This window comes from Botrytis sinoallii (genome assembly GCF_014898435.1).
Source record: "Botrytis sinoallii strain Bc 23 chromosome Unknown BSIN_010, whole genome shotgun sequence".
Lineage (NCBI taxonomy): Eukaryota > Fungi > Ascomycota > Leotiomycetes > Helotiales > Sclerotiniaceae > Botrytis > Botrytis sinoallii.
Genome location: NW_024066037.1, coordinates 1237945 through 1260941, shown reverse-complemented (window position 1 = coordinate 1260941; position 22997 = coordinate 1237945). Strand labels below are relative to the sequence as shown.

Below are 22997 nucleotides of genomic sequence, written 5' to 3'. Positions count from 1 at the left end.
AGTTGTAATGACTGAGAATGTGAATGTTTTATTTCACTTTGGGACCTTGAATTTAGACATCGAATGTCTCAGCAGGATGAATCAATCACAACCACGTGAGGGCCAAAAATGTACGAGATATCATTGCTTATATATTTCGCAATTTCATATCTGAAAGTTCCCCCATTCATCCACACAATCACGCTTCTCCCCAAAGCGATTGATCTATAAACATCAAAGCAAAATATAAACCGTATGAGTAACCATCTATGGATCCATCCATTCATGAGTCCCAATCCCCCCCTGGCGGTTGAAGCCAAGGAACCCTCTATATATGTGTATTCTCAAACGCCTTGTGCATCCCAAGTCATGATCACATCACATCATATCATAATACACGATAGATAGATACCCACAACTCCTCCCAATGTTGAATTATTCATGTTGAAATCCCTTTTGATATTAACCTTTCCTTTCCCACCCGAAAAAAAAGGTTAACCATATGCTCGCTAAATGTTAAAATGTGCAAAACAAAATGCTAAAATGCAATTATGTGGGTTGTGGAGCCGAAACACCCGTGATGCCGTTTTCAGCATCTTCAGTTGCTTCCACGGGTCCGCATGTACAGAAGAGATTGGTATCGCCGTAGGCTGAAGGTATGTTAGCAAATGAAATTTCACATGAAAATAGAGAAGCTTACCATCATCAAGTCTGGTGACGGATGGCCAGAATTTCTTCTCCTTGAGATAAGGCAATGGGTATGCCGCCTGCTCTCGAGTGTATGGGCGATTCCATTCTCCAATAAGAAGATCCTTCTGAGTGTGTGGCGAATTCTTCAAGACGTTGCCTGCCTTTGGAATGGTGCCATCTTCCACGGCTTGAATTTCCTTACGAATTGATATCAATGCGTCAATGAAGCGGTCAAGTTCTTCCTTACTTTCAGACTCAGTGGGCTCGATCATAAGGGTGTTAGCGACTGGCCAACTCATAGTTGGAGCATGGAAACCATAATCCTGAAGACGCTTGGCAATATCAATAGCCTCAACACCTGCCGACTCTTTGAAACCACGAACATCGAGGATGAACTCGTGAGCACATCGAGAATTGGCGTTAGTGTACAGGATTGGGTAGTGAGGTCGGAGACGAGACATGATGTAGTTGGCATTCAAAAGAGTGATCTTGGTAGCATGAGTCAATCCTTTACCGCCCATCATCTTCACATAAGCCCAACTAATTGGCAAGATGCTTGCACTTCCGAAAGGAGCACCGCTGACTGGGGCAATGGCATTCTCACCACCAGTCTTTACCAATGGATGGCCGGGTAGGAATGGTGCCAAATGAGATTTAACACCGATTGGACCAACACCTGGACCACCACCACCGTGAGGAATACAGAATGTCTTGTGGAGGTTAAGATGGCATACATCGGCACCGATCTCTCCAGGTGAACACAATCCAATTTGAGCATTCATGTTGGCGCCGTCCATATATACTTGACCTCCATGTTGATGAACAATACCACATGCAGCCTTGATTTCTGGCTCAAAAACACCAAATGTACTTGGATATGTGATCATAATAGCTCCAAGTTCTTCGCTATATTTCTCACATTTTGCTTTGAGATCTGCCATGTCGAGGTTACCAGACTTGATGTCACATTTCACAGTAACAACGCGCATACCTGCCATAGCAGCTGATGCAGGGTTGGTACCATGGGCAGAAACAGGAATCAAGCAAATATCACGCTTCTTTCCAGGCTGTTGTTCTTGGAACTTGCGAATTACACGTAACCCAGTAAATTCTCCTTGTGCACCTGAATTTGGTTGCAGAGATACTGCATCAAATCCAGTGATAGTAGCCAGATCAGCCTCAAGCTCATCAATCATAGTCTTGTAACCAGTCGCCTGATTAGTAGGAACAAAGGGATGAATTGAGGAGAATTCCGGCCATGTAATTGGAGCCATCTCGGTAGTGGCATTGAGTTTCATTGTACAGGAGCCCAGGGGTATCATGGAATGTGTCAGGGACAGATCCTTTGATTGGAGGTGGTGAATGTAACGGAGAATCTCGGTTTCGGAGTGGTGTGTGTTGAAAACTGGATGAGTGAGGTATTGCGATGATCTCTTCAATTCTGCAGGAATCGAACTATCAAAAGAGGTTTGCAACTCAGTAGTGTTCTTGAAAGATACAGATCCTGTCTTGGAAAATTTGGCAAACACAGATATGATATCTTCAAGGTCCTTGATGTCAACCGTTTCGTCAATAGTGATACCAAGTCGGCTATCATCGAACTTTCTTAGATTGATCTTGAAAGTCTCGGTGGCATAGTTGAGGACTTCATCAGATTTACCCTGTCCAACATCAACCACGACCGTGTCAAAGAGAACTTTTCCGTCGGAGCCCGTTCCCCTGGAGTTGGTCTCAAATCCAAGGCTCTTGAGTCCATCCTGAACAAATCGAGCTCCTTGAATAGCTCTCTCAGCAATAGCCTTGAGACCTTCTGGACCATGGTAGACTGCATAGAATGCACTCATGTTAGCCAATAACGCTTGAGCCGTGCACACATTGCTAGTAGCTTTTTCTCTGCGGATATGCTGTTCTCTAGTTTGCAAAGCCAATCTCATTGCTTTGTCCCCCAGCCTATCTTTCGATACACCAATGAGACGTCCAGGAATCTTTCTCTTATATTTGTCACTGACGGCGAAGAAAGCGGCATGTGGACCACCATAACCAAATGGAACACCAAAACGCTGAGCGTTTCCGAAAGCAATATCGGCACCAAACTCACCAGGCGGTGTGAGAACAGTAAGAGCTAAAAGATCAGTAGCAACACTGAAAGTTGCGCCTTGAGCATGGATGACGTCTGCTAGACCACGGAAGTCTTCTACGCCACCCTCGGTATCAGGGTATTGTACCAAAGCTCCAATGAGATCATTTCCAAGTTCCTTGAGGCGAGCTCCACCATCTGCAAGGACATCTCCAACTTCAATCTTTATATCAAATCCATCTGCTCGGCTTTGTAAAACTGCTAATGTCTGTGGATGGACTAAATGACTAACAAAAAATGTCTTATTCTTGTTTTTCTGCCTAGTAAGTGGAAGGGCATTCATTGACAAGGTCATGGCTTCGGCAGCGGCGGTAGATTCATCGAGTAGCGAGGCATTGGAAATTGGTAAAGCCGTCAAATCGGAGACAAGTGTTTGGAAATTTAAAAGCGATTCTAACCGACCTTGACTAATCTCAGGTTGATATGGCGTGTAGCTAGTGTACCATCCTGGACTTTCCAACACATTTCTCTTGATAACCTCCGGAACTCGGGTTCCGGCATATCCACATCCAATGTAACTTCGCATGATCGTATTTTCGGACGCAATCGACTTTAGTCTCGCAAGCAATTGAGATTCCGTGAACCCTTCTTGTGACGATTCCGATTCGGCGTCGATTTTGAGATCTTTAGAAGACAAGATGCCGCGAGGTAAAACTTGCTGCACAAACTCATCCAAACTCTTGACTGGTGGATTCAAAGCTTTCAACATTTGTTCTGTAGAATCCGCATCAGGACCAATGTGTCGGCGCGCGAAGGTATCCAAAGGAGCATATACTCCCGTAGAACTTAAAGTCGAAGGCGAATTGATTGTCTCATCCTTTGCAGAGCTTTTGTAGAAAGTTCGTCGTCCAATTGGCTTCAAAACCATGGCAGAGCATGGAGATTGACCAGAGCTCCATGGTCGTGTGATGTTTGAGCTTCTCAAAGAAGAACTTCTCGATTGAAGCGCCACTCGAGCAAATCTCGCACGAAGTGCAAGACTTGAGGCAACCATTGTTCTTGAGTTTGCAGAAACCCGCGAAGCTCTTGAACCTGAAGGTTTGGTTGCGAAACTTATCAAGAAAGAGGGTCGGTGATTTTAGGAGTGAGCTGTATGAGAAAGTTAAATTCTGGGGAGAGGTCCGGGAATATTAGGAACAGCTAGGATTGTGAGTGCACCGACTGTCATAAACCCCACATTCAGATAAGATGATAGAGATAGAGATACTATCAGATATGAGTGAGATATGAGATTTATGAAACAATAAAGGAAAACGACAGTGAGTATAATAAATGAAAAGATGAGAGATGAGTCTATTTTATATGAAATCTAAAGATTATCCGACTAGTGACTTTTTTTCTAATATGATAGAACTAGAGGCGGGATAAGGATTCATGACAAGATAAGTTCAGTCAAGCCGAAAAAAGATTCACTCAAAACAGTGATTGATGGGCCACGAAACCGTTTTCAGTTTAGTGTAGTTACCACGAAACCTTAAATGTTCTAATTACGCACATGGAAGTAGTAAGCAAATGTGACGGGAAGAAAGATTAAAATTCATAATTGTAGTGTGTAAAACATCAACTCATCGTCGACCTTAATACTTCAACACATCTACAATTTTACACCACAAAAATGTTCGGAGGACGTAGGTGACATCTCTAAATCATATCTGCGAACTTTTCTAACTTCAATTCTAGCACCACCACCACCATCGGCAGCCGAGCTTAAGGCTCAAGAGGAAGAAGCTACCCTTACCGTACAACGAGTCATTACATGGTCTATTCTTCTTTATCTTTGTATGTTTTACTCTTTTCTATTAGTACCCTATCTGTACTGACTTTACGATAGCACCTTTCGCCGTCAAGAGCATTCAAAACCTCATCTAGGATTGCAAACGAATAATGCATCATGACCTGTACAACATAAGCGCATGAGAAGATCGAGGAGGTGTACAATAGAATGGGAATATGCATGGATATAATGTACAAGCGCTGCATATATAAATTGCTGGCATTGTCACTTATATTTCTTTCGTGCTAGAGAGTAAAAATCGCGAGGATCGAGAGGGGATCATACATATACTCTATAAAAAGCTCTAGCAGCGTAACTCTGCTCTTCAGGGCATCGCAGCCAAAGATAGAGAGGCTATCAAAACGAAGTTGCATATGAACAAGAACGCTTTTTGTAATATCCGGAACACTGCTGCTACATACGTCATACAAGATCATGTTTCTATGCATCTGTCAAATCAAGTCTATATGCAACAGAAGTTCTCGACCTCTTCTCCCCTTCTCCTACCAGCACCAGCACCAGTCTCGCCCGCTCCATAGACTTTCTAGTCAAACTTCCTCAGCAATTCCTCCCTGATCTCCTCCACTTTCCTTTTCTGCCCCCCCTTCTCATCAAAATTCTCCAGCTCCAACCACTCTACTAGTGCCCCCCTGACCCCCTCCCACTCATCCAAAATCACACTCGCATACCAACTATCCCTCCTCCGTCCCCTCACGACCATGTGTCTCCTGAAAAGCCCCTCCGCCACAAACCCCAATCTCTCCGCCGCCCTCTTACTTCCCATATTCTCCGCATTACATTTCCACTCCACCCTCTCATACCCCAACTTAAAACAGTAATCCATCAAAAGAAAACAAGCTTCCGTCGCCTCTGTGGTCCTCTGCAGTACCTTCGAGAATAACACATGTCCAACCTCAATTCTCCTCTGATCTGGTACAATATTCAACAGACTTATGATTCCCACGGCTTCTCCACTTGGTAAGATGATTGCCCAATTAACGAAGCTAGATTCAGAGTAATTAACAAGCCACGTGAGATATGCTGTGAAGTCTTCAATGGTGTTAAAGGGTCCGCCGGGCATATATTTGTAGAGCACATATTTTTCCGCTCCGCCGACGTGTTTCCAGAGGTTGGGGATGTGGTCTGCAGAGAGCGGAACGAGGGAAATGCGATTTGTGGTATGGGAAATGGGGATTAGAGAGGGGAAGGGAGGGGAATTTGGGGAGACGGTCGGGAAGGAGGTCTCGAAGTCGGCGGGGTAGAGGGAGACGGGTGGGATTGGGGGTGGTGTCATTTTGAACGAAAAGTTTGCGAAAATCAATTGGTCGCTTGATAGTACAGATGAAGACTTTTGAATTTCGGCATCAAATGAGTCTCTTATCTTTATAGGAGGTTGATCTTAGGCTATGAGTCACTTGGCCCCATTGAGAGAAATGATAAGGGCGTAATTATGACATGTGCATAAGCCTATCTTTCAAGATCAATACATTATAGGCAGTTATTTGCGATCAATTTGAAGTGAAAGAGAAATTACTACTATTAGTCTGTAATTAAGCTTCCATATTATACAATGTCTATCCTTTTTTTACATCCCAACCAACTCCATGAAGTCTAAAGCACTTCCGATCAAACTAACCATGGGTATTTCGCATCAATCATCGGCCAAATCTTGTCCTCGCTGCCATTTGTGGTGGCTGCTCTTTTTCCCATTCGACATAATCCTTGTGTACCCTATCCAACTCCTTTTTTAAATGTGCTAATTGAGTTTGATAGTCTTCGAGAATCTAGTTTGTGAGTCAGCATCGTATCATTACTTCGGTAGAAACTGTGACAATTACCTTCTTGCATCGCGCGGTCATGGTGTCGTCCAAAATCTCTCCATTTTCTTGCCCAACCTTCTCCAGTTCCGTCCTCAATAACCGACCTCGCTCTTGAACGTTGATCATTCGAGCCCAGATCTCTTCTGCTCTGGCACCCAGTGCTGGATCGCTAGCCCCCTTTTCTATCTTAATAAGTTTAGCTTTCAGGTCCTCCTCGTCTCCACTAAGAGCATAGCCTCTGTTTCTTAGGACCTGCACTTTAGTCGCCAATGCTATGCATCGTTGTTTTAAGACCACATGTTTCCTTCTCGCATCCATTGCCCGTATACTAGTCCTCGTGTCGTGATTTTGAAGTAGGTTCGACAAGCTAGCATTGATATCATGTAACCGAATATTGAATGCTGCAAGATGGTTTTGCTGGGCTTTGATCCTGTCGCCCATCATTTGGAAACCGATGCATGCGACTGGAATATATCCAGGTCCTGGCTTTTTCGAAAGGGCTTCTTCCCAAGCTCTTGGGTCTTCGTTGGGTTGTGGTTGATAGAATGGTGCTTCGTCCACACCAACATTATTATAGAAGAAATATTGGAAGGCACAGTCCTTGCTTCCTGTATCCCATTTACCCACAACTGTTTCAATCTGGTCTATCACACTCTTTTCTCCTGCATCAAAATTAGTTCGCGCTTTGAATGAGTCTCGATAGGTACGTACGAGGTTTCAGTCCACTTGTATTTGTAAACAAAGAATTTCCAAATTGTCCTTGTGACTGGCCCAAAGCTTGCGACGATTGCGTCTGTCCAAATAAACCAGTCTGTTGCTGTGATCCTCCCAGGATTGTGTTTTGCTGCTGCGCTCCCATAGTCTGTCCAGAGAATAAACCTCCCGGTTGTTGCTGCTGTGGCTGTTGTGCATTTGCTCCAAATAATCCTCCCGCTTGAGGCTGGTTCTGTTGAGTGCTTGTTCCTAGTCCTCCACCGAAAAGTCCGCCAGTCTGTTGTTGATTTTGTTGAGTATTTTGCCCTGCGCCGCCGAAGAGCCCTCCTCCCTGGTTTTGAGCTCCTGTAGTTGTGGTCGAGCCAAATAATCCTCCTGGCTTTTGCGCGGTATTTGTAGATCCAAATAAACCACCTGAAGGTTGTGCGGTATTTGTTGACCCGAATAAACCTCCGCCAGCTGGCTGGCTTTGACCGAAAGTACTTCCAAACATAGCTGTTCTTCTATGCGTCCGGGATTATAGAAGTGCCGAAATAGAATCACTGAAGGAAGATGCAAGTAGCCTCGAGGAGATTGTGGTACAATGGATAATTGCAGCTATTTAAGAAAATGTTGACCTTGCGAACGCGCTTGATAATATATTATTGGGATTGTAATATTTTATCGGATATACGTTGCGGCAATTTAGTTTTTCTAAGCTAAAACATGAACAATAGAATTTAATTGACGAGATACTGTTCAATGTTGAAGCTGATACAATATTTTTCACAGGGTGAAAGGTATAGAGAGTGAATTGAATTCTTATTTTGCTGGAACATAAATTCGTTGTCGGGACGAAGCTCTTTTGATCGGTCGCGACTGCTGAGAGGTCGGCTGATGAGCCAATCAACTTCCGCGTTTTTGACTTGACCTTAAAGCTTCATACTGCATTGAACCTCCAAAACACTCAATTACGGGCTTTGCGAACCCAGTATCTCCTCACAACATATTTCAAAATGGCCGCCCGTCAACCCAGGTATGTTTCTAAGCTTGCAGATTACCATACTTCTACCTGATGCTAACCGCGATCACAGATTCAATCAGCAAGTCTTGATTGACACTACCCCATTACCTGCGGACATTCCGCCCGTCACAGAGATTGGTAGCAGTTCGGCGCCATTATTGTCCGCGAGTTTCTTTATCGGCGCAAGATGCAGACCCTACAATGACGATTTCATGCAATGCAAGAATGACAATCCTGGAAAGGGAGAGATTGATTGTTTGAAAGAAGGCCGAAGAGTTACCAGGTGTGCGAGGAGCGTGTAAGTGCTACTCCTTAAGAGGTTGCAGATGTGGAACTTCAAACATCGATGAAGGGATTTGTGATTTGGAGCAAACCCTGGCTGGATACTTTGATTTTACCAGTAGAACTCTAGGCTAATCGCCAATCATAGAATTGAAGATGTGAACAAACACTGCCTTGAGGAGTTCAGGAAAACACTGGTAAGTTACACTCTACGAACTCCGGATGTGATTGAATTAGTCATATCTAATAATGTTGTAGGAAATGCCTCGATAACAACAACCAGCAACTATGGCAATGTCGACCACAGGAGTGGAAGCTCAACAAATGTGTCTTTGACAATCTGGTATGTCATTTCACATAATTTACAATGAAGAGCAGCGACTAATCATATGGGTCGTGCATAGAAAATCGAGAAGGTTATTCCAGATACCCCCGCAGGCGAAACCCCTGTGCATCTACGTAAAAGACAAATTTACGCACACTACGGCCCATGAGTTATTCATGTGGCATCGTATTTCAGCGGAGGTGAGGCGCTATTAGGAAAATACATGTATATAGTGTTGAGAATCAAACTGCACTTCTTCCAATACCCATGGTGTCTTTGTTTGCTCTGTATCTTATTCCAATTACATGAGGCGTAATTTGGTATCATGACGAGAAAGAAATTCTCTTGCAATGGCAGCTCATGGTTGGACAAGATTTCGAAAAGTGCTGCAACGTCATCATCAAGTTTCTCTATCGATCTAGGATTACTATAATGGGATGAATTAGAATTCACTTCGCCAACATTTTCGACTCAGCCCACGTGCGGAGAAGTTTCCCCTTTATCCATCTCCTTGCAAACTTCTTAATCAACACTTGTCTCCTCCAACTTTGTACCTTCTCCTTCAATTCTCAATCATTTACCTTTTGCTATATCAGAACTTCATTGAGCTCCACAACAGCTCCTCTTTGCTTTCTTTCCAGAAAGCCAAGCTTACTGCTATCGATCTTTCGCTTCACACCAGCATCTCAGATCGATCGCCATTGCTTCATGGTATCACTCTCACCTTTGATTGTTCAAATTCACTCTTTTGCATTTGAACTTAGACGCTAGTGCTAGCGCGCTAGTGTGAGCCTCTTCATCTCACTTTGTCTTGCACCTCTACTCCTTCAACGAAACTTCAATTATTATCTGCAACCTCCATTTATTATCCTCAAAGCTCAGCCCTTTAAACTCTTTGCTACACCTGGTCAACCTATCCAAAGTATTTGTCACTGCTTTGCTCGTATACCGAGACAATCTTCGAGACCTCAAGATGGCAGACTTCCGTGTCAAGCTTGAGGCCGAGCAATCGCCTTCACCTAAAGACAGTCCAGTCTTCGTAGGCGACGATGAGAATCACACTCGACGTAGCGCATCTCCGTTTACATTTACTGCTGACTCTCCCAGGCGCAATCCCTCACCATCACCTACTCCCTCATTCGCAGACAAGGCTCCCAATCATGTCATTCCAACATGGCAGCGATGTGGCAATCTTGACAGGCTGACCCAAGTTGATATCAAGGAAGAAGCCGTTAAAAATGGTCTCACTACACTCAGAGAATTAGAAGCTGCTCTTCAGCATCACCCAGAAGTTTGGAGTTCCACCAAGTGGCTGGAACGTATTGGTAAGCTATGATTTTCTCGGGTTCTTCTCGTACAATGTGTTGTCGCTGACAATTTTCATAGCGGCAATACGAGCAGCTAAGAAAGAGTGCCGAGTTCTGATCGGATTCCTCGGAGTTATTGGGGCCGGAAAATCAACCCTCATCAACTCCGTTCTTGGGCTTGAGGATCTTTTACCTGCCGATGATGAAAAGGCTTGCACCGCCGTCATCTGTGAAATTTCATGGAACCCTAGAAATGACCCAGCTGCTGCCTATGTGGCTATTATTGATCGCATCAATAAGGAGGACTGGGAGTCTGAGCTTGAAAATCTTTTTCGGGACCTTGCCGATAAGATATCTAACAAGGATGGAGATAGTGAAGAGCCAGATCTCGAGCGAGACGAGCGGATCAAGGCTGCTTTCGGCAAAGTTAAGTGTGTCTATCCTTCCATCAAAAGTCTCGAGGCATTGCAACGTCAAACTGTTGCCACTCTCATGAACCATTGTAATGTCCGAGATATCCTGGGTCAGAGCAAAACTATTAAGAGCGATAATCTTTTAAAATTTGCCGATTCTATCAAGCCCTACATTGATAGCAGCAATTCCAAGGAAGATAATGGTACCTATGAATTCGCTCAATGGCCTCTTGTTAAGCTTGTTCGCCTCCAAATCAAGGCCGAAGTTCTCAAGACTGGCATCGTTCTTGTCGATCTTCCAGGTTCACTGGACACCAATGCAGCTCGTGGGGCCCTTGCTGCAACTTATACAAAAAACTTGACTCTCAGCTGTGTTGTTTCGCCAACGAGCAGAGCAGCTTCAGACAAGCCAGTTAGTCACTTTTCCCTTTCCCCTCCCTGGAGTACATATATGCTAATGATTTTCTCAAGGCTCAAGATTTACTTGGGTCTATCACAAAGCGTTACTTGCAATTAGAGGATCAGTTTTCAAGCGACCATCTATGCTTCATCGTTACCAAGATTGATTCATCTCTTAGTGTGGCCCGATACATTAGGACCCATCCGGAAGTCAGCAAACAACTCACCGATGTTCACGAGAAAGAAGCCAGAAATCAAGAAGGCATTGAATGTATTAGTGCCTCCGAGGCTACATATAAACAGAGCATAAAGGAGTATAAGCAAGACTTGGCTGAACGCAATAAACAGATGAAGGAACTCGGAGCACATATTAATACTGCCAAGTTGAAGCGCAAGCGTGACGATACAGGTATGTTCCATTATTCCACAATCAAGGTTGGGGCGATGCTAATTGGTGTGTGTGTGTGTTTTCGATAGCTCCCATTGCGCCTGCATTGGCGGCGGAGAACAAACAAAACAAAAAGCATTATTTTGAAATGCAGAAGGAAGCTCAGGAGATTCAGAATAAGATCAAAGATCATGAAAGCTGGCTTCTTAAAGCTCAGCAAACATTAACAAAGTTGCGTGGTACACAGTGGATACTTGATTCAAAAAAGGTGCGAGCGTGTATTCAAAACCGAAATGCAGTTTCCACTACAGCGTTACGAGATGATTTCGAGGCCGTCAGGAAGCAAATGGGGGAGAAGAAGGCAGAAAAGCCTTTGCAAGTCTTCTGTGTCTCTTCTATGGCATTTTTCGACCTTATGATGGGACAGAGATCGAATCAAGGGTTTTTCACAGTGAAGGACACTGGAATTCCAGCCTTGCGAGCATGGCTGATCAATGCTACATTGGGCACTCGTAGCCGAAATGCTGAATCATTCTTGGCGGATATTGAGAGTCTAGAAACTTCGTTGCGATTGTGGGCCGCTGATACGACTGTTGAGTATAAGCTGCCCGCCGCTCAAAAAGATGAAATCGAAAACGCTTTTGATGAGCAAGTAGATATTCTATGCAAGGCATGTGTGGCTACTTTGATAGTGCAATGATTGATACTGACTTCAGACTTACAGAAGTTAAGAGAGCTTAATACGCGCACAGTCGATCAGATTGAGAAGCATTTTGAGAATGGTATCTTTAAGCATATGCCATTAACAGAGAAGAAAGCTGTTGCAAATGGTGAGATTGCCGTCAGAGGTTGGGCCCAGCGACCAATGGCATGGGGAACTCACCGAGCTTGTAATCGCAATCAGGGAGATTGGAAGAGCAATACTGGTACAGTACATCATTGGAATGATGATTTGTAAGTGTTTAAGTCTCGGATCATGTTACTCTTCTAACCTCAAGCAGAGGTGCCTTGTACCTCGATGACTACATGATCAAGCACTGGCGCAAAACAGTTCACAAGACTTTACCTGATTTTCATCAAAAGTACAACCACTCTGTCGGCGTTGTCATCAACGTATTCGTTGATCGTGTTGTGAGCGCAGCTACAGCCATCTGTCCTCAAGTTGCTGAGCCTTTGGGTCTTTGGAAGCAGAGTGTCATGAAAGGTGCTAAACCATTGAAGGATAACGCCGAGGAAATTTTCCAGACCAAGATCAAATCTACAGCTACTGATGCACATCAGCTTATTGTTCCAAAGATCCGAGAAATATGGTTACCCATCTACGAAAAGTGTGGTGAGAATTTGGTATGTTAAACATGTTTTCATTAGCACCAGCATGGAACGACGCTAACACGAAGATACTCTTCAAGGCAAAGGTCACTTCAAGCGCAAACATTGAGACCCACGTTGATTTCATTCAGAAAAACGGTTCGACCCATGTATAAGAAATGCTCCAAAGCAATTCGTGGGGCTTTTCAAAAGCTTGGTACCACGCTTCCGGACGAATTCTCTAAGAGTACTGACACAGCAACCGCTAAGATCAAGGAAGAGTTCAGCATGATGATGGATAACCATACCATTAAGGATACTACCCTTACAGGCGGAGTTGGTGGGGTTTGTCCATCCAAGGTCAAGTTGCGGGATGCGCTAAACTTAAGTTTCGCGACTCTGCACTCTGCCTGGGGTGAAGAGGCTGCAGAAGCAGTTGTGGAGGAGGAAGAAGAGCCCGAAGAAGAGGAGATCGACATATCTGAGTTTAAGGCAGAGAAGGGTATGGAAGAAGACACCTTTGTTGTCTCCGACATCAGCGATGTCGAGGATGATGTAAAGGATGGCGATTACGTTCCAGGAGCTTAAAGTGTTTGCCCATTCCGCAGCCCTCGATCTTGCGTCCACAGCGTATTTTTCATCTGCTCCCCTATTTCGCATTGCTCTGCATCAGCCGAGCTTCCTTGCCGGCTAGTACACTTCTTATCAGAAGATCGAAAACTGCCATTTCGCTCCGCTATGCATTCACACACATTTATCAGCACCCAATTATCAAATATCCATTATCTCACAAAGTTACGAAATTTACGGCCTTACGAACAACAAATCGCAGTATCAATATCTTCTATTCCCAGAACATTACGTTATCTCCAGATCTTTGGATCAGGCATTCAACAGCAATATCAGACAGCAGACAGACGAATATTCACAGTTTCATATTTACATTCTTATTCCAGATCTGCGCTGGCAGATGAAGACAGGCATGATCTTAAATCATTTTCCTTGCTACTTTTCTTGATTTCCTTGGTTCTTTAGTTATCTAGCTGCTAATTGAAAATTGATAAACATCAATCTTGCTGCCTATGTGATATCCGATGATGATATACGCAATATGATATAATGTAAGCGAGGTTATGTATGATGTAAACGCCACTCTGTGAATGTGAAGGAATTCCGGGAAGAGGAAAGTATGGTTTAGAAGAGGTATGATGGGAGTTTATTGTGCATCAGGCATACTCCAAAAAAAGGGGGGGAAGGGAATGTTTCACAGAAATTTCATTCGAAATATTGGTGTAAACGTTGATGTAAGCTGGGATTACGATAATATGAAGATTCTGAGAAGTAGCTAGTTCGGTTGATTCGCCCCTGAATGTGAAATCTGTAGAATGTATAGCATGTAGAAGCACATACAAGCACACAAGATAAGTCGAAAATTACTAGAAAGGTCATGAAGTATCATTCTATATCTAATTATTTCTACCACTACGCCCCATCATGTACAAGTACAAGATTCTAAACTCTAAGCAAGGTTCTTGGCATCACCCTCCTTGAGCTTACCAGCACCAACCAATCTCTTGACCTCCTCGCTCCAGACACTCTTGATCTCATCGGCGATCTTCAAGCCGTTGAGCTTGCCAGCCAAAGCAGCGCACTCATCGGGATCGATCTTGCCTTGAACCAACTCAACATCGTTCAAGACACCGTCAATAGCAGATGCTGGTGCATCTCCACTTCCGACAAAGTAGTTGGCATCCTTGACACTGCCCTTCAAGATACGTCTGTTCTTCTTGACAGCTGCCTTAGCGGCTTCCTTGGCCTTCTTTCCTTGCTCCTTGTCGGCCTTAGCCTTCTCCTCGGCTTCCTTGGCTTCCTTCTCGGCGGCCAATTTTTGAGCTTCCTTCTCAGCCTTGGCCTTGGCCTCAGCTTCCTCTCTCTCGAACTTCTTCTTGTTCTTCTCCTTGCTTGCTTCTTGTCTGAAACGCTTGATACGCTCATCAGCAGCGGAAGCATCATCCAACAATTTTCTTAGACGAGCAGAATCCTCGGTCTTCTTCTTCTTACGTGCGTTGTTGTTCTTACGCTCCATGTGTCTTTTTTGATCACGGTTCTCGTTATCATCTGGAACGTCCTCATCTTGGTATTCAAACGATCTCCATGAATCGAAGTTGTAGAAGAAGTTGTAGAAATTCTCGACCTCCTCCTTGGAGCTGTTGATATCACCAAACTTGGGGACTGGCTGCACCTTGGAGAAACGACCCTCGGCCTTGAAACATGAGTTCCACTTCTTGTAAAAGAGTTTCTGGTCCTTTTGGTCTTTCTTGGATGGTGGTGCAACATCGGCGGCTTCATCAACGGAATCGAATTGGCGACGCTTGACGGGATCAAGGAGGAGATCGGTGGCCTTTTGAATGCACTTGAAGAAGTTGTCATCTTCGGTGGCACCGGTGGCAGCTCTCTTATCAGGGTGATGCTTCAAGACCTTCTTTCTGTGTGCCTTCTTGATTTGATCTTCTGTAGCCTTGTATCTGTATTTGCTGAGCCCGAGAACAGCATAGTGATCTTGGTTCTATTAATTGAGCATTAGCAAAAGTATAGTGGGGTTGGCAGATATTTAAATTTACCTTCCAGTCCTTAGCATCTCTGGACAACATCATTGGGTCTTCAGCTTCGCTGATCTCGCCAAGGTCATCATCTTCGATTTTCTTGACGTTGTTCTGGGCTTCGAGACGGTCATCCTCAGAGAAGGTACGCTTGTGACGAGCTCTGCGGGCGTGAGCGAGAAAGTGAGGACCAACAGGCTCAAGGCTTCGTTGAGTTGCAGCAGAAACGCTGCCAACGGCGTTGAAATCCTTCTCGGCGGACCATCCTTCTGGAAGGACAGGGAGAGGTAAAGCGACTTGAGTATGAGACGCCATTTTTAATTATTGAATGCTTTATTTACAAGTTGGAGGGGAGAAAGAAAAGGCTAGAATGCTAGGATCGAAAAAATTGTTCGCTAAATTCACCGCCCTTATTTTATGCCGCGCAGCCGCTTGTAGATAACACTTGCTTGCGACTCCAATCATGTAAGAATCTTCACTGTACATTATTGGCTACGGCCGAGGGTGCTCAACCAGCAACTTCAATGCCAAATTACATGTTACTCTCAGATCTCAGATGAAAAAGAATTTGGAAAATTGACTTGATTGATTGTATTGTAAACCATATAGACCGTTGGAATATCACACCACCTGCGTCGAATATTCAATGCCACTTCAAATGACCTGGTGGGCTAAAAGGATGCTTAGCTAAGCAGACCAAAGTCTTTCACCAAGACATCTTTACTAATGTGCTTGAACGGAATTCCTGCGCTGTATTGAAATCACGCTGCATCACTTTCCTTGCGATTCTTAACAGAGATTCCAGTCTTTTCACCCTCCTCACAGTGTTTGAATTTAGTCTCCCATTCTCATAGAAGATAATTCTTATTGAGGCCAATCTTTTGAGTCTCCCGCTAGTATTTGATCAACCTCAGTTCTCTCCTCACTCTCGTTTGTAGCCGTAGGCTCTGCTTAACGAACTTCCGCCAAAGCTTTAAGGTGCGTGGTCTAGCTCAGGTCTCTTCCCCTTCTCCTCCTTCGGCTTTTTGTTCTCGCTTGTTGTTTTCACCCTCTTCAAGGTTTTTTTTGGAGACTCTATTTTCGGGCGCGTTTTGAACGGACTTCTTCATCAAGGCCTGCCCAAGTTGTAGACGGTATGGCTTGGGGCTCTCCAGTACCATAGTTGGACTAGATTTCTCAAAGCTTTCGACTTCTGCTGAACAGCTTGATGTTGCTTGACAATTCATTGGGAAGTGCGATTCAGTTTCATTGTGTTCTTCGACGAATTCGCATTCTGCTAGAGGAGTTGAGCTTCTTGAATTCAAATTTGGGCTTTCAGATGAATGACTTGAGCAAGTCGTGCATGCGCCTTCATCTGTCTCGCGCTATAACCGTGATTTGAGAGGCCTGAGAAACCGGGCTGGGCGCTGTAGACGTGAATACCTGCTCTTCAAGGTCGTTGGATGTTTTTCTTGGGGCGCATATACAGTCTATCAATAGCCTCAAACATGACTTTTTCTAGGAGCGTGGGTTTTTCTCGGGCTCTCGTTTTTTCTATACGAGATATCTCTTGTGCTAAAATTCCGCCTGTTGCTTTGTCTTTGATCCCCACTGTCTATCGTGTCGCTGTTCCATGCCATGGGTAATGTGAAAAGCCCTGGGGAAGTTGCAGTTCTACTGCAACCCTTATAGTCTGGATATACCCATGTAGTTGGAAATATTCTTGTGTTATTAACTTGGCTATGTGCCTCGTTTATCTTTCCAAAGCATCTCCTAACCTCCATGGTTTCGAAGGCTGCACTATAGTCTGCTTTGGGTAGTACTGTTGACCTCCTTTCATCTATCTCATCTGATCCATAGATAGAAGTCGCAGGATGCCTGGTTTTCGACACAAAGCAGGGTGTGGCAACAGTTCCATTTGAAATTGCTCTTTGGGGTAGTCATCGTCGCCTAAAAGGAAGTCCTAATAAAATGATATATCGCTGTCGTTTTATTTTTTCAAAGGATAGAAGTATGCTGACCAAAATATGCTATGTAGTTTCACAGACATCAAAAGCCATGGCGTTAGCAGCCTACAGACATCTTCTCCGTGCGACTCGAGTCGCATTCAATGGTTCGTGCTTTCCTGTCCATCTCACAACGAGAATTGCAAGAGCAACCAGTATCTAACCCCCTCATAGAAGATATCGCGGTTCTCACTTCCGCGCGCAAACAAGCCCGTAGCACTTTCCTCGCCAACCGATCTCTCGCTCCCGAATCACCAGAATCTATAGCTGCCATTGCGCATGCAGAAGATGTTGCGCAATTCTTGAGGCGAAATGTGGTGCAGGGACAGAAAGCAGAGGGGGATGAAAAGTATAGTAGGTCAAAATCTTCACATAATGGAAAGATCAAAATCAAGCTAACAGATCACAGAGTTAAACATTCACGAAGATACAGAACGGGGAGATAATGATACGATCAAGATGCCGAATGGCAAGAACGTTACTATTGACGGGAAGACGTGTAAGGACTAGGTTATCTGAGGTTACATTGGTTTCTGAAGACAATGAGAGTTGGGGGCAGAAAAGTGGATATGTAAATATAGGACATCGAGGCCGGTATTGAGAGGGTCAAAAGGGTGACATGCATAGCGAGGACGTTTTACAGACAGATTGACACAAAGCAAAATAGGTATACGTCGTGACCATAAAGGCCACAATTGTCATTATATGCAATGTATTTCTAGACATACAAAGATCACTCCACTTCCCAGAGCCTTTGGCTTCCCAACTCCCAAACACCCGAAAGAACAATTTCCGTTTATCAAACCCCCTAATTACCGGCCAAACTGGCATATTGCACGTCGCCTGCACCAGGTGGAGCAGGAACTGCCGACATACTAGCCAAATCATCCCGTGGAGCTGCAGCTTGTGAAGCACCACCCTCAATCGCTCTTCTCTGTGAACCCGAACCCGAACTCGAAAACGCGGATCGTCCTTCCCTGCCGGTAGCTATGCGCTCATCCTTATCCATCGTACCAATGGGTCTGGGTCTTCCCCACTGTACTCTCAATGGGCAACCCGCAATTATAGCTTTTCCTTGTAAGGCTTCTGCTGCAGCTTCGGCTCCTTCTCTTGTCGCATAATTAATGAATGCGCAATGTGACATGTGCGAACAGACCAATGATCTTAATTTCCCATATGGCGAGAAAAAATCCCTAATCTTATATTCTGGTAAGTCGTCTTCAACACCAGTAATAAAAAGCGAAGTGATTGATTTGTCGGAAGGTGGTAAGATATCTTGAGGCCCTGGTGGTAATTGCGCCGCACTAGGGAAAGCTCTCCCTCCTCTGGCCCCGCCTCTACCACCCCGACCTGCACCCCTGCTCGGTTGTCCATCTCGTGTTCGGATCGGCCCTGGTCCCTTGGTTGCCAATGCTATTCCCTTCTCACTTTGACTTCCATTTGCAGCACCGCTACCACTACCTTCCCCATCCGTAATCATCTTTCTCCCCTTTCTGAAATAAGGCTGACTGTTCGCCAACCTCCTCAAAAGCTCTCTAGCCTTCTCATCCGTCTTCTCATACTCTTCCATTCCCTTTCCCTCCTCGATTTCCTTCTCATGATTCTGCGCATAGTATTCTCTGTTGACCTCGCTCTGCGGTCCCGGTGCAATCATCTTCAACGCCGCATCTCTAACCACTATCGGTAAACCGAAACTCAAATCTAACATACAGCATTGACAACAATTCTTCAATCGCGCGCATGTGAGACAGATATTTGTGCGTTTACTACGAGCTGTGCGATCGGCTTTCCATTGGAAGACGGTGAAAGGTCGTGTGCAAAGTTTGCATTCTTCGCCGTGGTCTTGTTTAATCATTTGTACGAAAGGGTTATCGGGAAGACAATTTTCGCAGACGGAGGGGAAGTCGGTGGTTTCCCATCCGGAGCGATTGAGATCTTGTTTGATTTGTGGTGGCATGATTAAGGAATTTATATGTTGTTATGATATTTGTAGGATAACGGTGTCGATATCGTGTGTTTTAGTGTGTCTTTTGCGACAAAGTGACGCTGATATTTTGTTGGCTTGATGATAGAAGCTAGGAAAGGCTGAAGAAGAGGCGAAGAAATTCAAAATCAGGAATTTGACTAATGCAGTTGCGCATGGGTACACGTGATAAGGCTGATAGATAGCCTTACAAATCAAAACAATGGGCTTCTTTGCCTTTTCCTACCTAGCAAATATTATCTTTCCGGCTTCCTCAATGATGTATACCTTTCAATCTATTTCCCAGTCTTTATTACATGTGAATGATTTGAAGGATTCTGAGACCTCGGTGCACCGTGATAGAAATCCTCACTCTGATCCTTCATTCACCGTTTCTTCTCACTACCGGTGTATCCAAAAATGCCAACGATTTTATTGCCCAGCCTTTCGAGTCTAATCTGCACAATTTGCTGTCCCGCCGCCTATCGAAAATTCCCCATTCATGGTTGAGGCTCAATGACCAATTGGAGGCTTGAGACCCCTTACATTTATCACTTCGGGCCTAGTACACGAATACGATTCGCTATACGACTAGGGGTAACTAAATTACCCTGGCCATAATTTCAATGGTGTTGATAAATATCTATCAGAAATTCCCCTTTCTTCAATGTCCTAAACTTTCACCATTCCACTTAACTTTACTTTACCTTCATTTAATTCTTCAAAATTCGATCAACTCGAATACCGCTTTCTTTAAAATAATACGTCTTCTAATTTACGAATTCATTCAATATATACAATGGCTCCAACCAAGCTCGAGAACGAGGATCACTCCCGCGATGCTGCTTTCAACAAAGCAATGCATAAGGATTCATCCAGTGCCGAGGGCGGTTTCCGTGCTATGATGGGAAAGGACTCTTCAGCTCAAAAGGCTGCTGTTGATGAATACTTCAAGCATTGGGATGACAAGGCTGCTAAGAATGAGACCAAGGAAGACAGAGATGCACGCGTTGCAGAATATGCTACTTTGACCAGACAGTGAGTTGTTCCGTTGATCTCAAGCAAAACTGAATACTAATATATGTATAGTTACTACAATCTCGCAACCGATCTTTACGAATATGGATGGGGACAATCTTTCCATTTCTGTCGTTTCGCATACGGGGAGCCTTTTTACCAAGCCATTGCTCGTCACGAACATTACCTCGCAGCCAAAATTGGTATCAAGGATGGTGACAAAGTTTTAGACGTTGGATGCGGTGTCGGTGGACCAGCAAGAGAGATTGCCAAGTTCACTGGAGCACACATTACTGGTTTGAACAACAACGATTATCAAATTGAGCGTGCGACTCGATATGCGGCAAAGGAGGGCATGTCTGATCAATTGAAATTTGTCAAGGGAGATTTCATGGTATGTTCAACTTTTCTTGATTTCAAGCCACGGAGATGTGTGGATTCTATATGATGCTACGCAATTTTAAAGTATTTGCTACTTCAGAGCTTGAGAGATCAAGCCATGAGACAATTTTCACCATATGCACTGACAAAGACTTCACATATCTTCATTCGCACGCCTCCTCTCTTGGACCATGACTAACAGTTTTGTAGCAAATGTCTTTCCCAGAAAACTCTTTCGATGCTGTTTATGCAATTGAAGCAACTGTTCACGCCCCATCCCTCGAGGGTGTTTACTCCCAAATTTTCAAGGTTCTCAAGCCAGGTGGAACTTTCGGTGTCTACGAATGGCTCATGACCGATAACTACGATAACGACAATGAACATCACCGTGAGATTCGTCTCGGTATTGAGCAAGGTGACGGAATCTCCAACATGGTCAAGATTTCTGAGGGTATCGCCGCCATCAAAGCCGCTGGGTTCGAACTCGTACTCAATGAGGATTTGGCCAAGAGACCAGATGCTACTCCATGGTATTATCCTTTGGCTGGTGAATTCAAGCACATGGGTACCATTGGAGATTTCTTCACTATTGCCCGTATGACCAAGGTTGGTCGAGGATTAGTCCACAAATTTGTCGGTGCTTTGGAGTACATGAAGTTAGCACCACACGGAACACAAAAGACAGCTGATTCATTGGCGTTGGCTGCTGATTGTTTGGTTGCTGGTGCTAGGGAAGATTTGTTCACCCCTATGTATTTGATGGTTGCAAGAAAGCCTTTGGCATAAGGTTGGGGCGTTTGATTGGATTTGGGATGGGTTGAGTGATCATGAACTTACGTGTTTGTGATCCCTCATACGAGCTACTGGTCATATATAAGACATATATTGACTGAAGCTTTTCTCTTACTACGGCACTGGACTTGATGTTTGGGATGAGGATATCTTGATCCAAAATGAATGCTGGAACGATACCTAGCATGTGCATATTATAGAACGATTGTAATACTTATGAAGAATATAAAGATAATAATACAATACTCAATGTTCTCTACGAATGTGAATGTTGGCTCAAGTATCTTGTGCTACTCGACTTCCCTCAACTTCTGAACTGCTCGCAATTATGTGTCAGATGATAGGGAGGGTATGTATTGTATGCTGGTATTCTGAATACACTTTCTGAGAGGGGGGAATGTATTCGTTTGTGTTTCCAATTGGGTAAGTGTTGTATTTCTTCTGAAGGGGAAATTTGAGGATGGCATTTAAGATTGAAGGATGGATAATGGATATGGGAGTGTGGTTTTGCTGAAGGGTATTGAAGATAGGGGTGGAGTTTAAGCGGTAGATTTATAGATTTGGAGGAGTGTATATGTGAGAAGTGGAGTTCGATATCGTTAGCACCTCATTTTTGAGGAACGATGAAGGTCAGATTGATTTCCTGCATGGTCTGAACGAAGTGAGAAGAGATCAAGTGGTCTGTCCGTGTCGTAGGTTTAGCACAGGCATTTAGCTTTACGTTTTGCGATTTGAGTGAGCTTTCTTCTTGTTTGTAAAAGCACAGAAATGATGGTGTTGAATGGATTGCGACAAGCATGTGTCGAAATAGTAATAAAGTGAGGATGGTTCTTCATTCTGTTGCTGGTTGCAAAGCCTCTACAGAATTCCTTAGGAGACAGTTGTGGATTTGTTGTTTCTAGAAATATCGCTACATGCTCGCTTTGGGCACTAGTACTACAGGCGAGAAATGGACTGCTTGGGAATGTCAAGACTTGTCATGAATGCGCTGGTAAATACTCCAATTACATTCATTAGAGAGATGTCAGCATACATGCGTAGTTGCAACTTGAATAAAAACTCTGATGGTGGTGGCATGAAGATTTGATTGCTACTTCAAAAAAATCATCGATTAATATAATCTATCTGGTTGGGTTGGTTGATGAAGATGTATAGTTGAAGAGAAATAAAGGTTGAAGATAGGCAGAGGAAATTCATTTGTTCATCTGAGTGCATGATGCCATGATTCCGTGACTCTACGTCGTCATGGCTTCGCTAAAAATGGCGTTTATGGAGCCATTTTGTTTGCAGGTCATCGCTCGCCCTATGGTGTCATACCATAATCTAAAGATGCTCCTTGATGCCGGATCGCTAGTTTGACTTTAACCTCTACCGTCCATCTTTAGTATTCATGTTTAGCTCAAATATCTCGTCACATATTTCACTCCAACTTGTACGCTCAAGATGATGATGTATCCCACATTCCAAAGTGTCAAATTAGCACACAGACTAGACGGCGAAGCTCAGGATATTATGAGTTTCTGAATACAGATTGACATTTCTCTAAACTCAAATTGGTGCATTGATTGATGGTTTCCAAAGAAACTAATCATTCAAGACGAGTATATATTCCAAGGGAGTGAAGTCTTTCCCAACGAACTAGAGGTCCTAAATATGTTTAGGTATTGAGAATCCCCCACCATTGAACTACAATATTGATTATAGAAACCCCCGTAGAACA

At 44.1% G+C, this 22997-nt stretch overlaps 10 protein-coding genes across 10 annotated transcripts; 5 read left to right on the top strand and 5 right to left on the bottom strand.

The window, feature by feature from the left end:
* Positions 1-528: 528 nt before the first annotated feature.
* Positions 529-3800, bottom strand: EAF02_006521 (uncharacterized protein; the record flags this gene model as incomplete). Its single annotated transcript, XM_038902569.1, has 2 exons — positions 529-629; positions 680-3800. The coding sequence occupies 2 exons, from the start codon at positions 3798-3800 to the stop codon at positions 529-531; spliced, it is 3222 nt and encodes a 1073-aa protein (XP_038757789.1).
* Positions 3801-4258: 458 nt separating this feature from the next.
* EAF02_006520 (uncharacterized protein) lies at positions 4259-5059 on the top strand. Its single transcript, XM_038902568.1, has 3 exons — positions 4259-4434; positions 4487-4585; positions 4638-5059. Exons 1-3 carry the CDS (start codon positions 4422-4424, stop codon positions 4673-4675), a joined length of 150 nt encoding a protein of 49 aa, XP_038757788.1. The 5' UTR covers positions 4259-4421; the 3' UTR covers positions 4676-5059.
* A 65-nt stretch (positions 5060-5124) lies between these two features.
* EAF02_006519 (uncharacterized protein) lies at positions 5125-5874 on the bottom strand (the record flags this gene model as incomplete). Its single annotated transcript, XM_038902567.1, has 1 exon — positions 5125-5874. One exon carries the CDS (start codon positions 5872-5874, stop codon positions 5125-5127), a length of 750 nt encoding a protein of 249 aa, XP_038757787.1.
* Positions 5875-6235: 361 nt separating this feature from the next.
* Positions 6236-7607, bottom strand: EAF02_006518 (uncharacterized protein; the record flags this gene model as incomplete). Its single annotated transcript, XM_038902566.1, has 3 exons — positions 6236-6364; positions 6419-7062; positions 7112-7607. The coding sequence occupies 3 exons, from the start codon at positions 7605-7607 to the stop codon at positions 6236-6238; spliced, it is 1269 nt and encodes a 422-aa protein (XP_038757786.1).
* A 502-nt stretch (positions 7608-8109) lies between these two features.
* EAF02_006517 (uncharacterized protein) lies at positions 8110-8893 on the top strand (the record flags this gene model as incomplete). The annotated part of the gene is made up of 5 exons (XM_038902565.1): positions 8110-8129; positions 8188-8415; positions 8548-8596; positions 8683-8742; positions 8804-8893. 5 exons carry the CDS (start codon positions 8110-8112, stop codon positions 8891-8893), a joined length of 447 nt encoding a protein of 148 aa, XP_038757785.1.
* Positions 8894-9697: 804 nt separating this feature from the next.
* EAF02_006516 (uncharacterized protein) lies at positions 9698-13127 on the top strand (the record flags this gene model as incomplete). The annotated part of the gene is made up of 8 exons (XM_038902564.1): positions 9698-10049; positions 10111-10856; positions 10916-11252; positions 11321-11907; positions 11956-12185; positions 12233-12575; positions 12629-12709; positions 12753-13127. 8 exons carry the CDS (start codon positions 9698-9700, stop codon positions 13125-13127), a joined length of 3051 nt encoding a protein of 1016 aa, XP_038757784.1.
* An 845-nt stretch (positions 13128-13972) lies between these two features.
* On the bottom strand, positions 13973-15505 carry EAF02_006515 (uncharacterized protein). The gene is made up of 2 exons (XM_038902563.1): positions 15161-15505; positions 13973-15105 (listed from the first exon to the last, which is right to left on the bottom strand). Exons 1-2 carry the CDS (start codon positions 15452-15454, stop codon positions 14059-14061), a joined length of 1341 nt encoding a protein of 446 aa, XP_038757783.1. The 5' UTR covers positions 15455-15505; the 3' UTR covers positions 13973-14058.
* A 337-nt stretch (positions 15506-15842) lies between these two features.
* Positions 15843-17862, top strand: EAF02_006514 (uncharacterized protein). Its single transcript, XM_038902562.1, has 4 exons — positions 15843-16117; positions 17157-17231; positions 17299-17478; positions 17534-17862. The coding sequence occupies exons 2-4, from the start codon at positions 17177-17179 to the stop codon at positions 17632-17634; spliced, it is 336 nt and encodes a 111-aa protein (XP_038757782.1). The 5' UTR covers positions 15843-16117; positions 17157-17176; the 3' UTR covers positions 17635-17862.
* A 70-nt stretch (positions 17863-17932) lies between these two features.
* EAF02_006513 (uncharacterized protein) lies at positions 17933-19081 on the bottom strand (the record flags this gene model as incomplete). Its single annotated transcript, XM_038902561.1, has 1 exon — positions 17933-19081. One exon carries the CDS (start codon positions 19079-19081, stop codon positions 17933-17935), a length of 1149 nt encoding a protein of 382 aa, XP_038757781.1.
* An 805-nt stretch (positions 19082-19886) lies between these two features.
* On the top strand, positions 19887-21271 carry EAF02_006512 (uncharacterized protein; the record flags this gene model as incomplete). The annotated part of the gene is made up of 3 exons (XM_038902560.1): positions 19887-20125; positions 20177-20498; positions 20696-21271. The coding sequence occupies 3 exons, from the start codon at positions 19887-19889 to the stop codon at positions 21269-21271; spliced, it is 1137 nt and encodes a 378-aa protein (XP_038757780.1).
* Positions 21272-22997: the final 1726 nt, after the last annotated feature.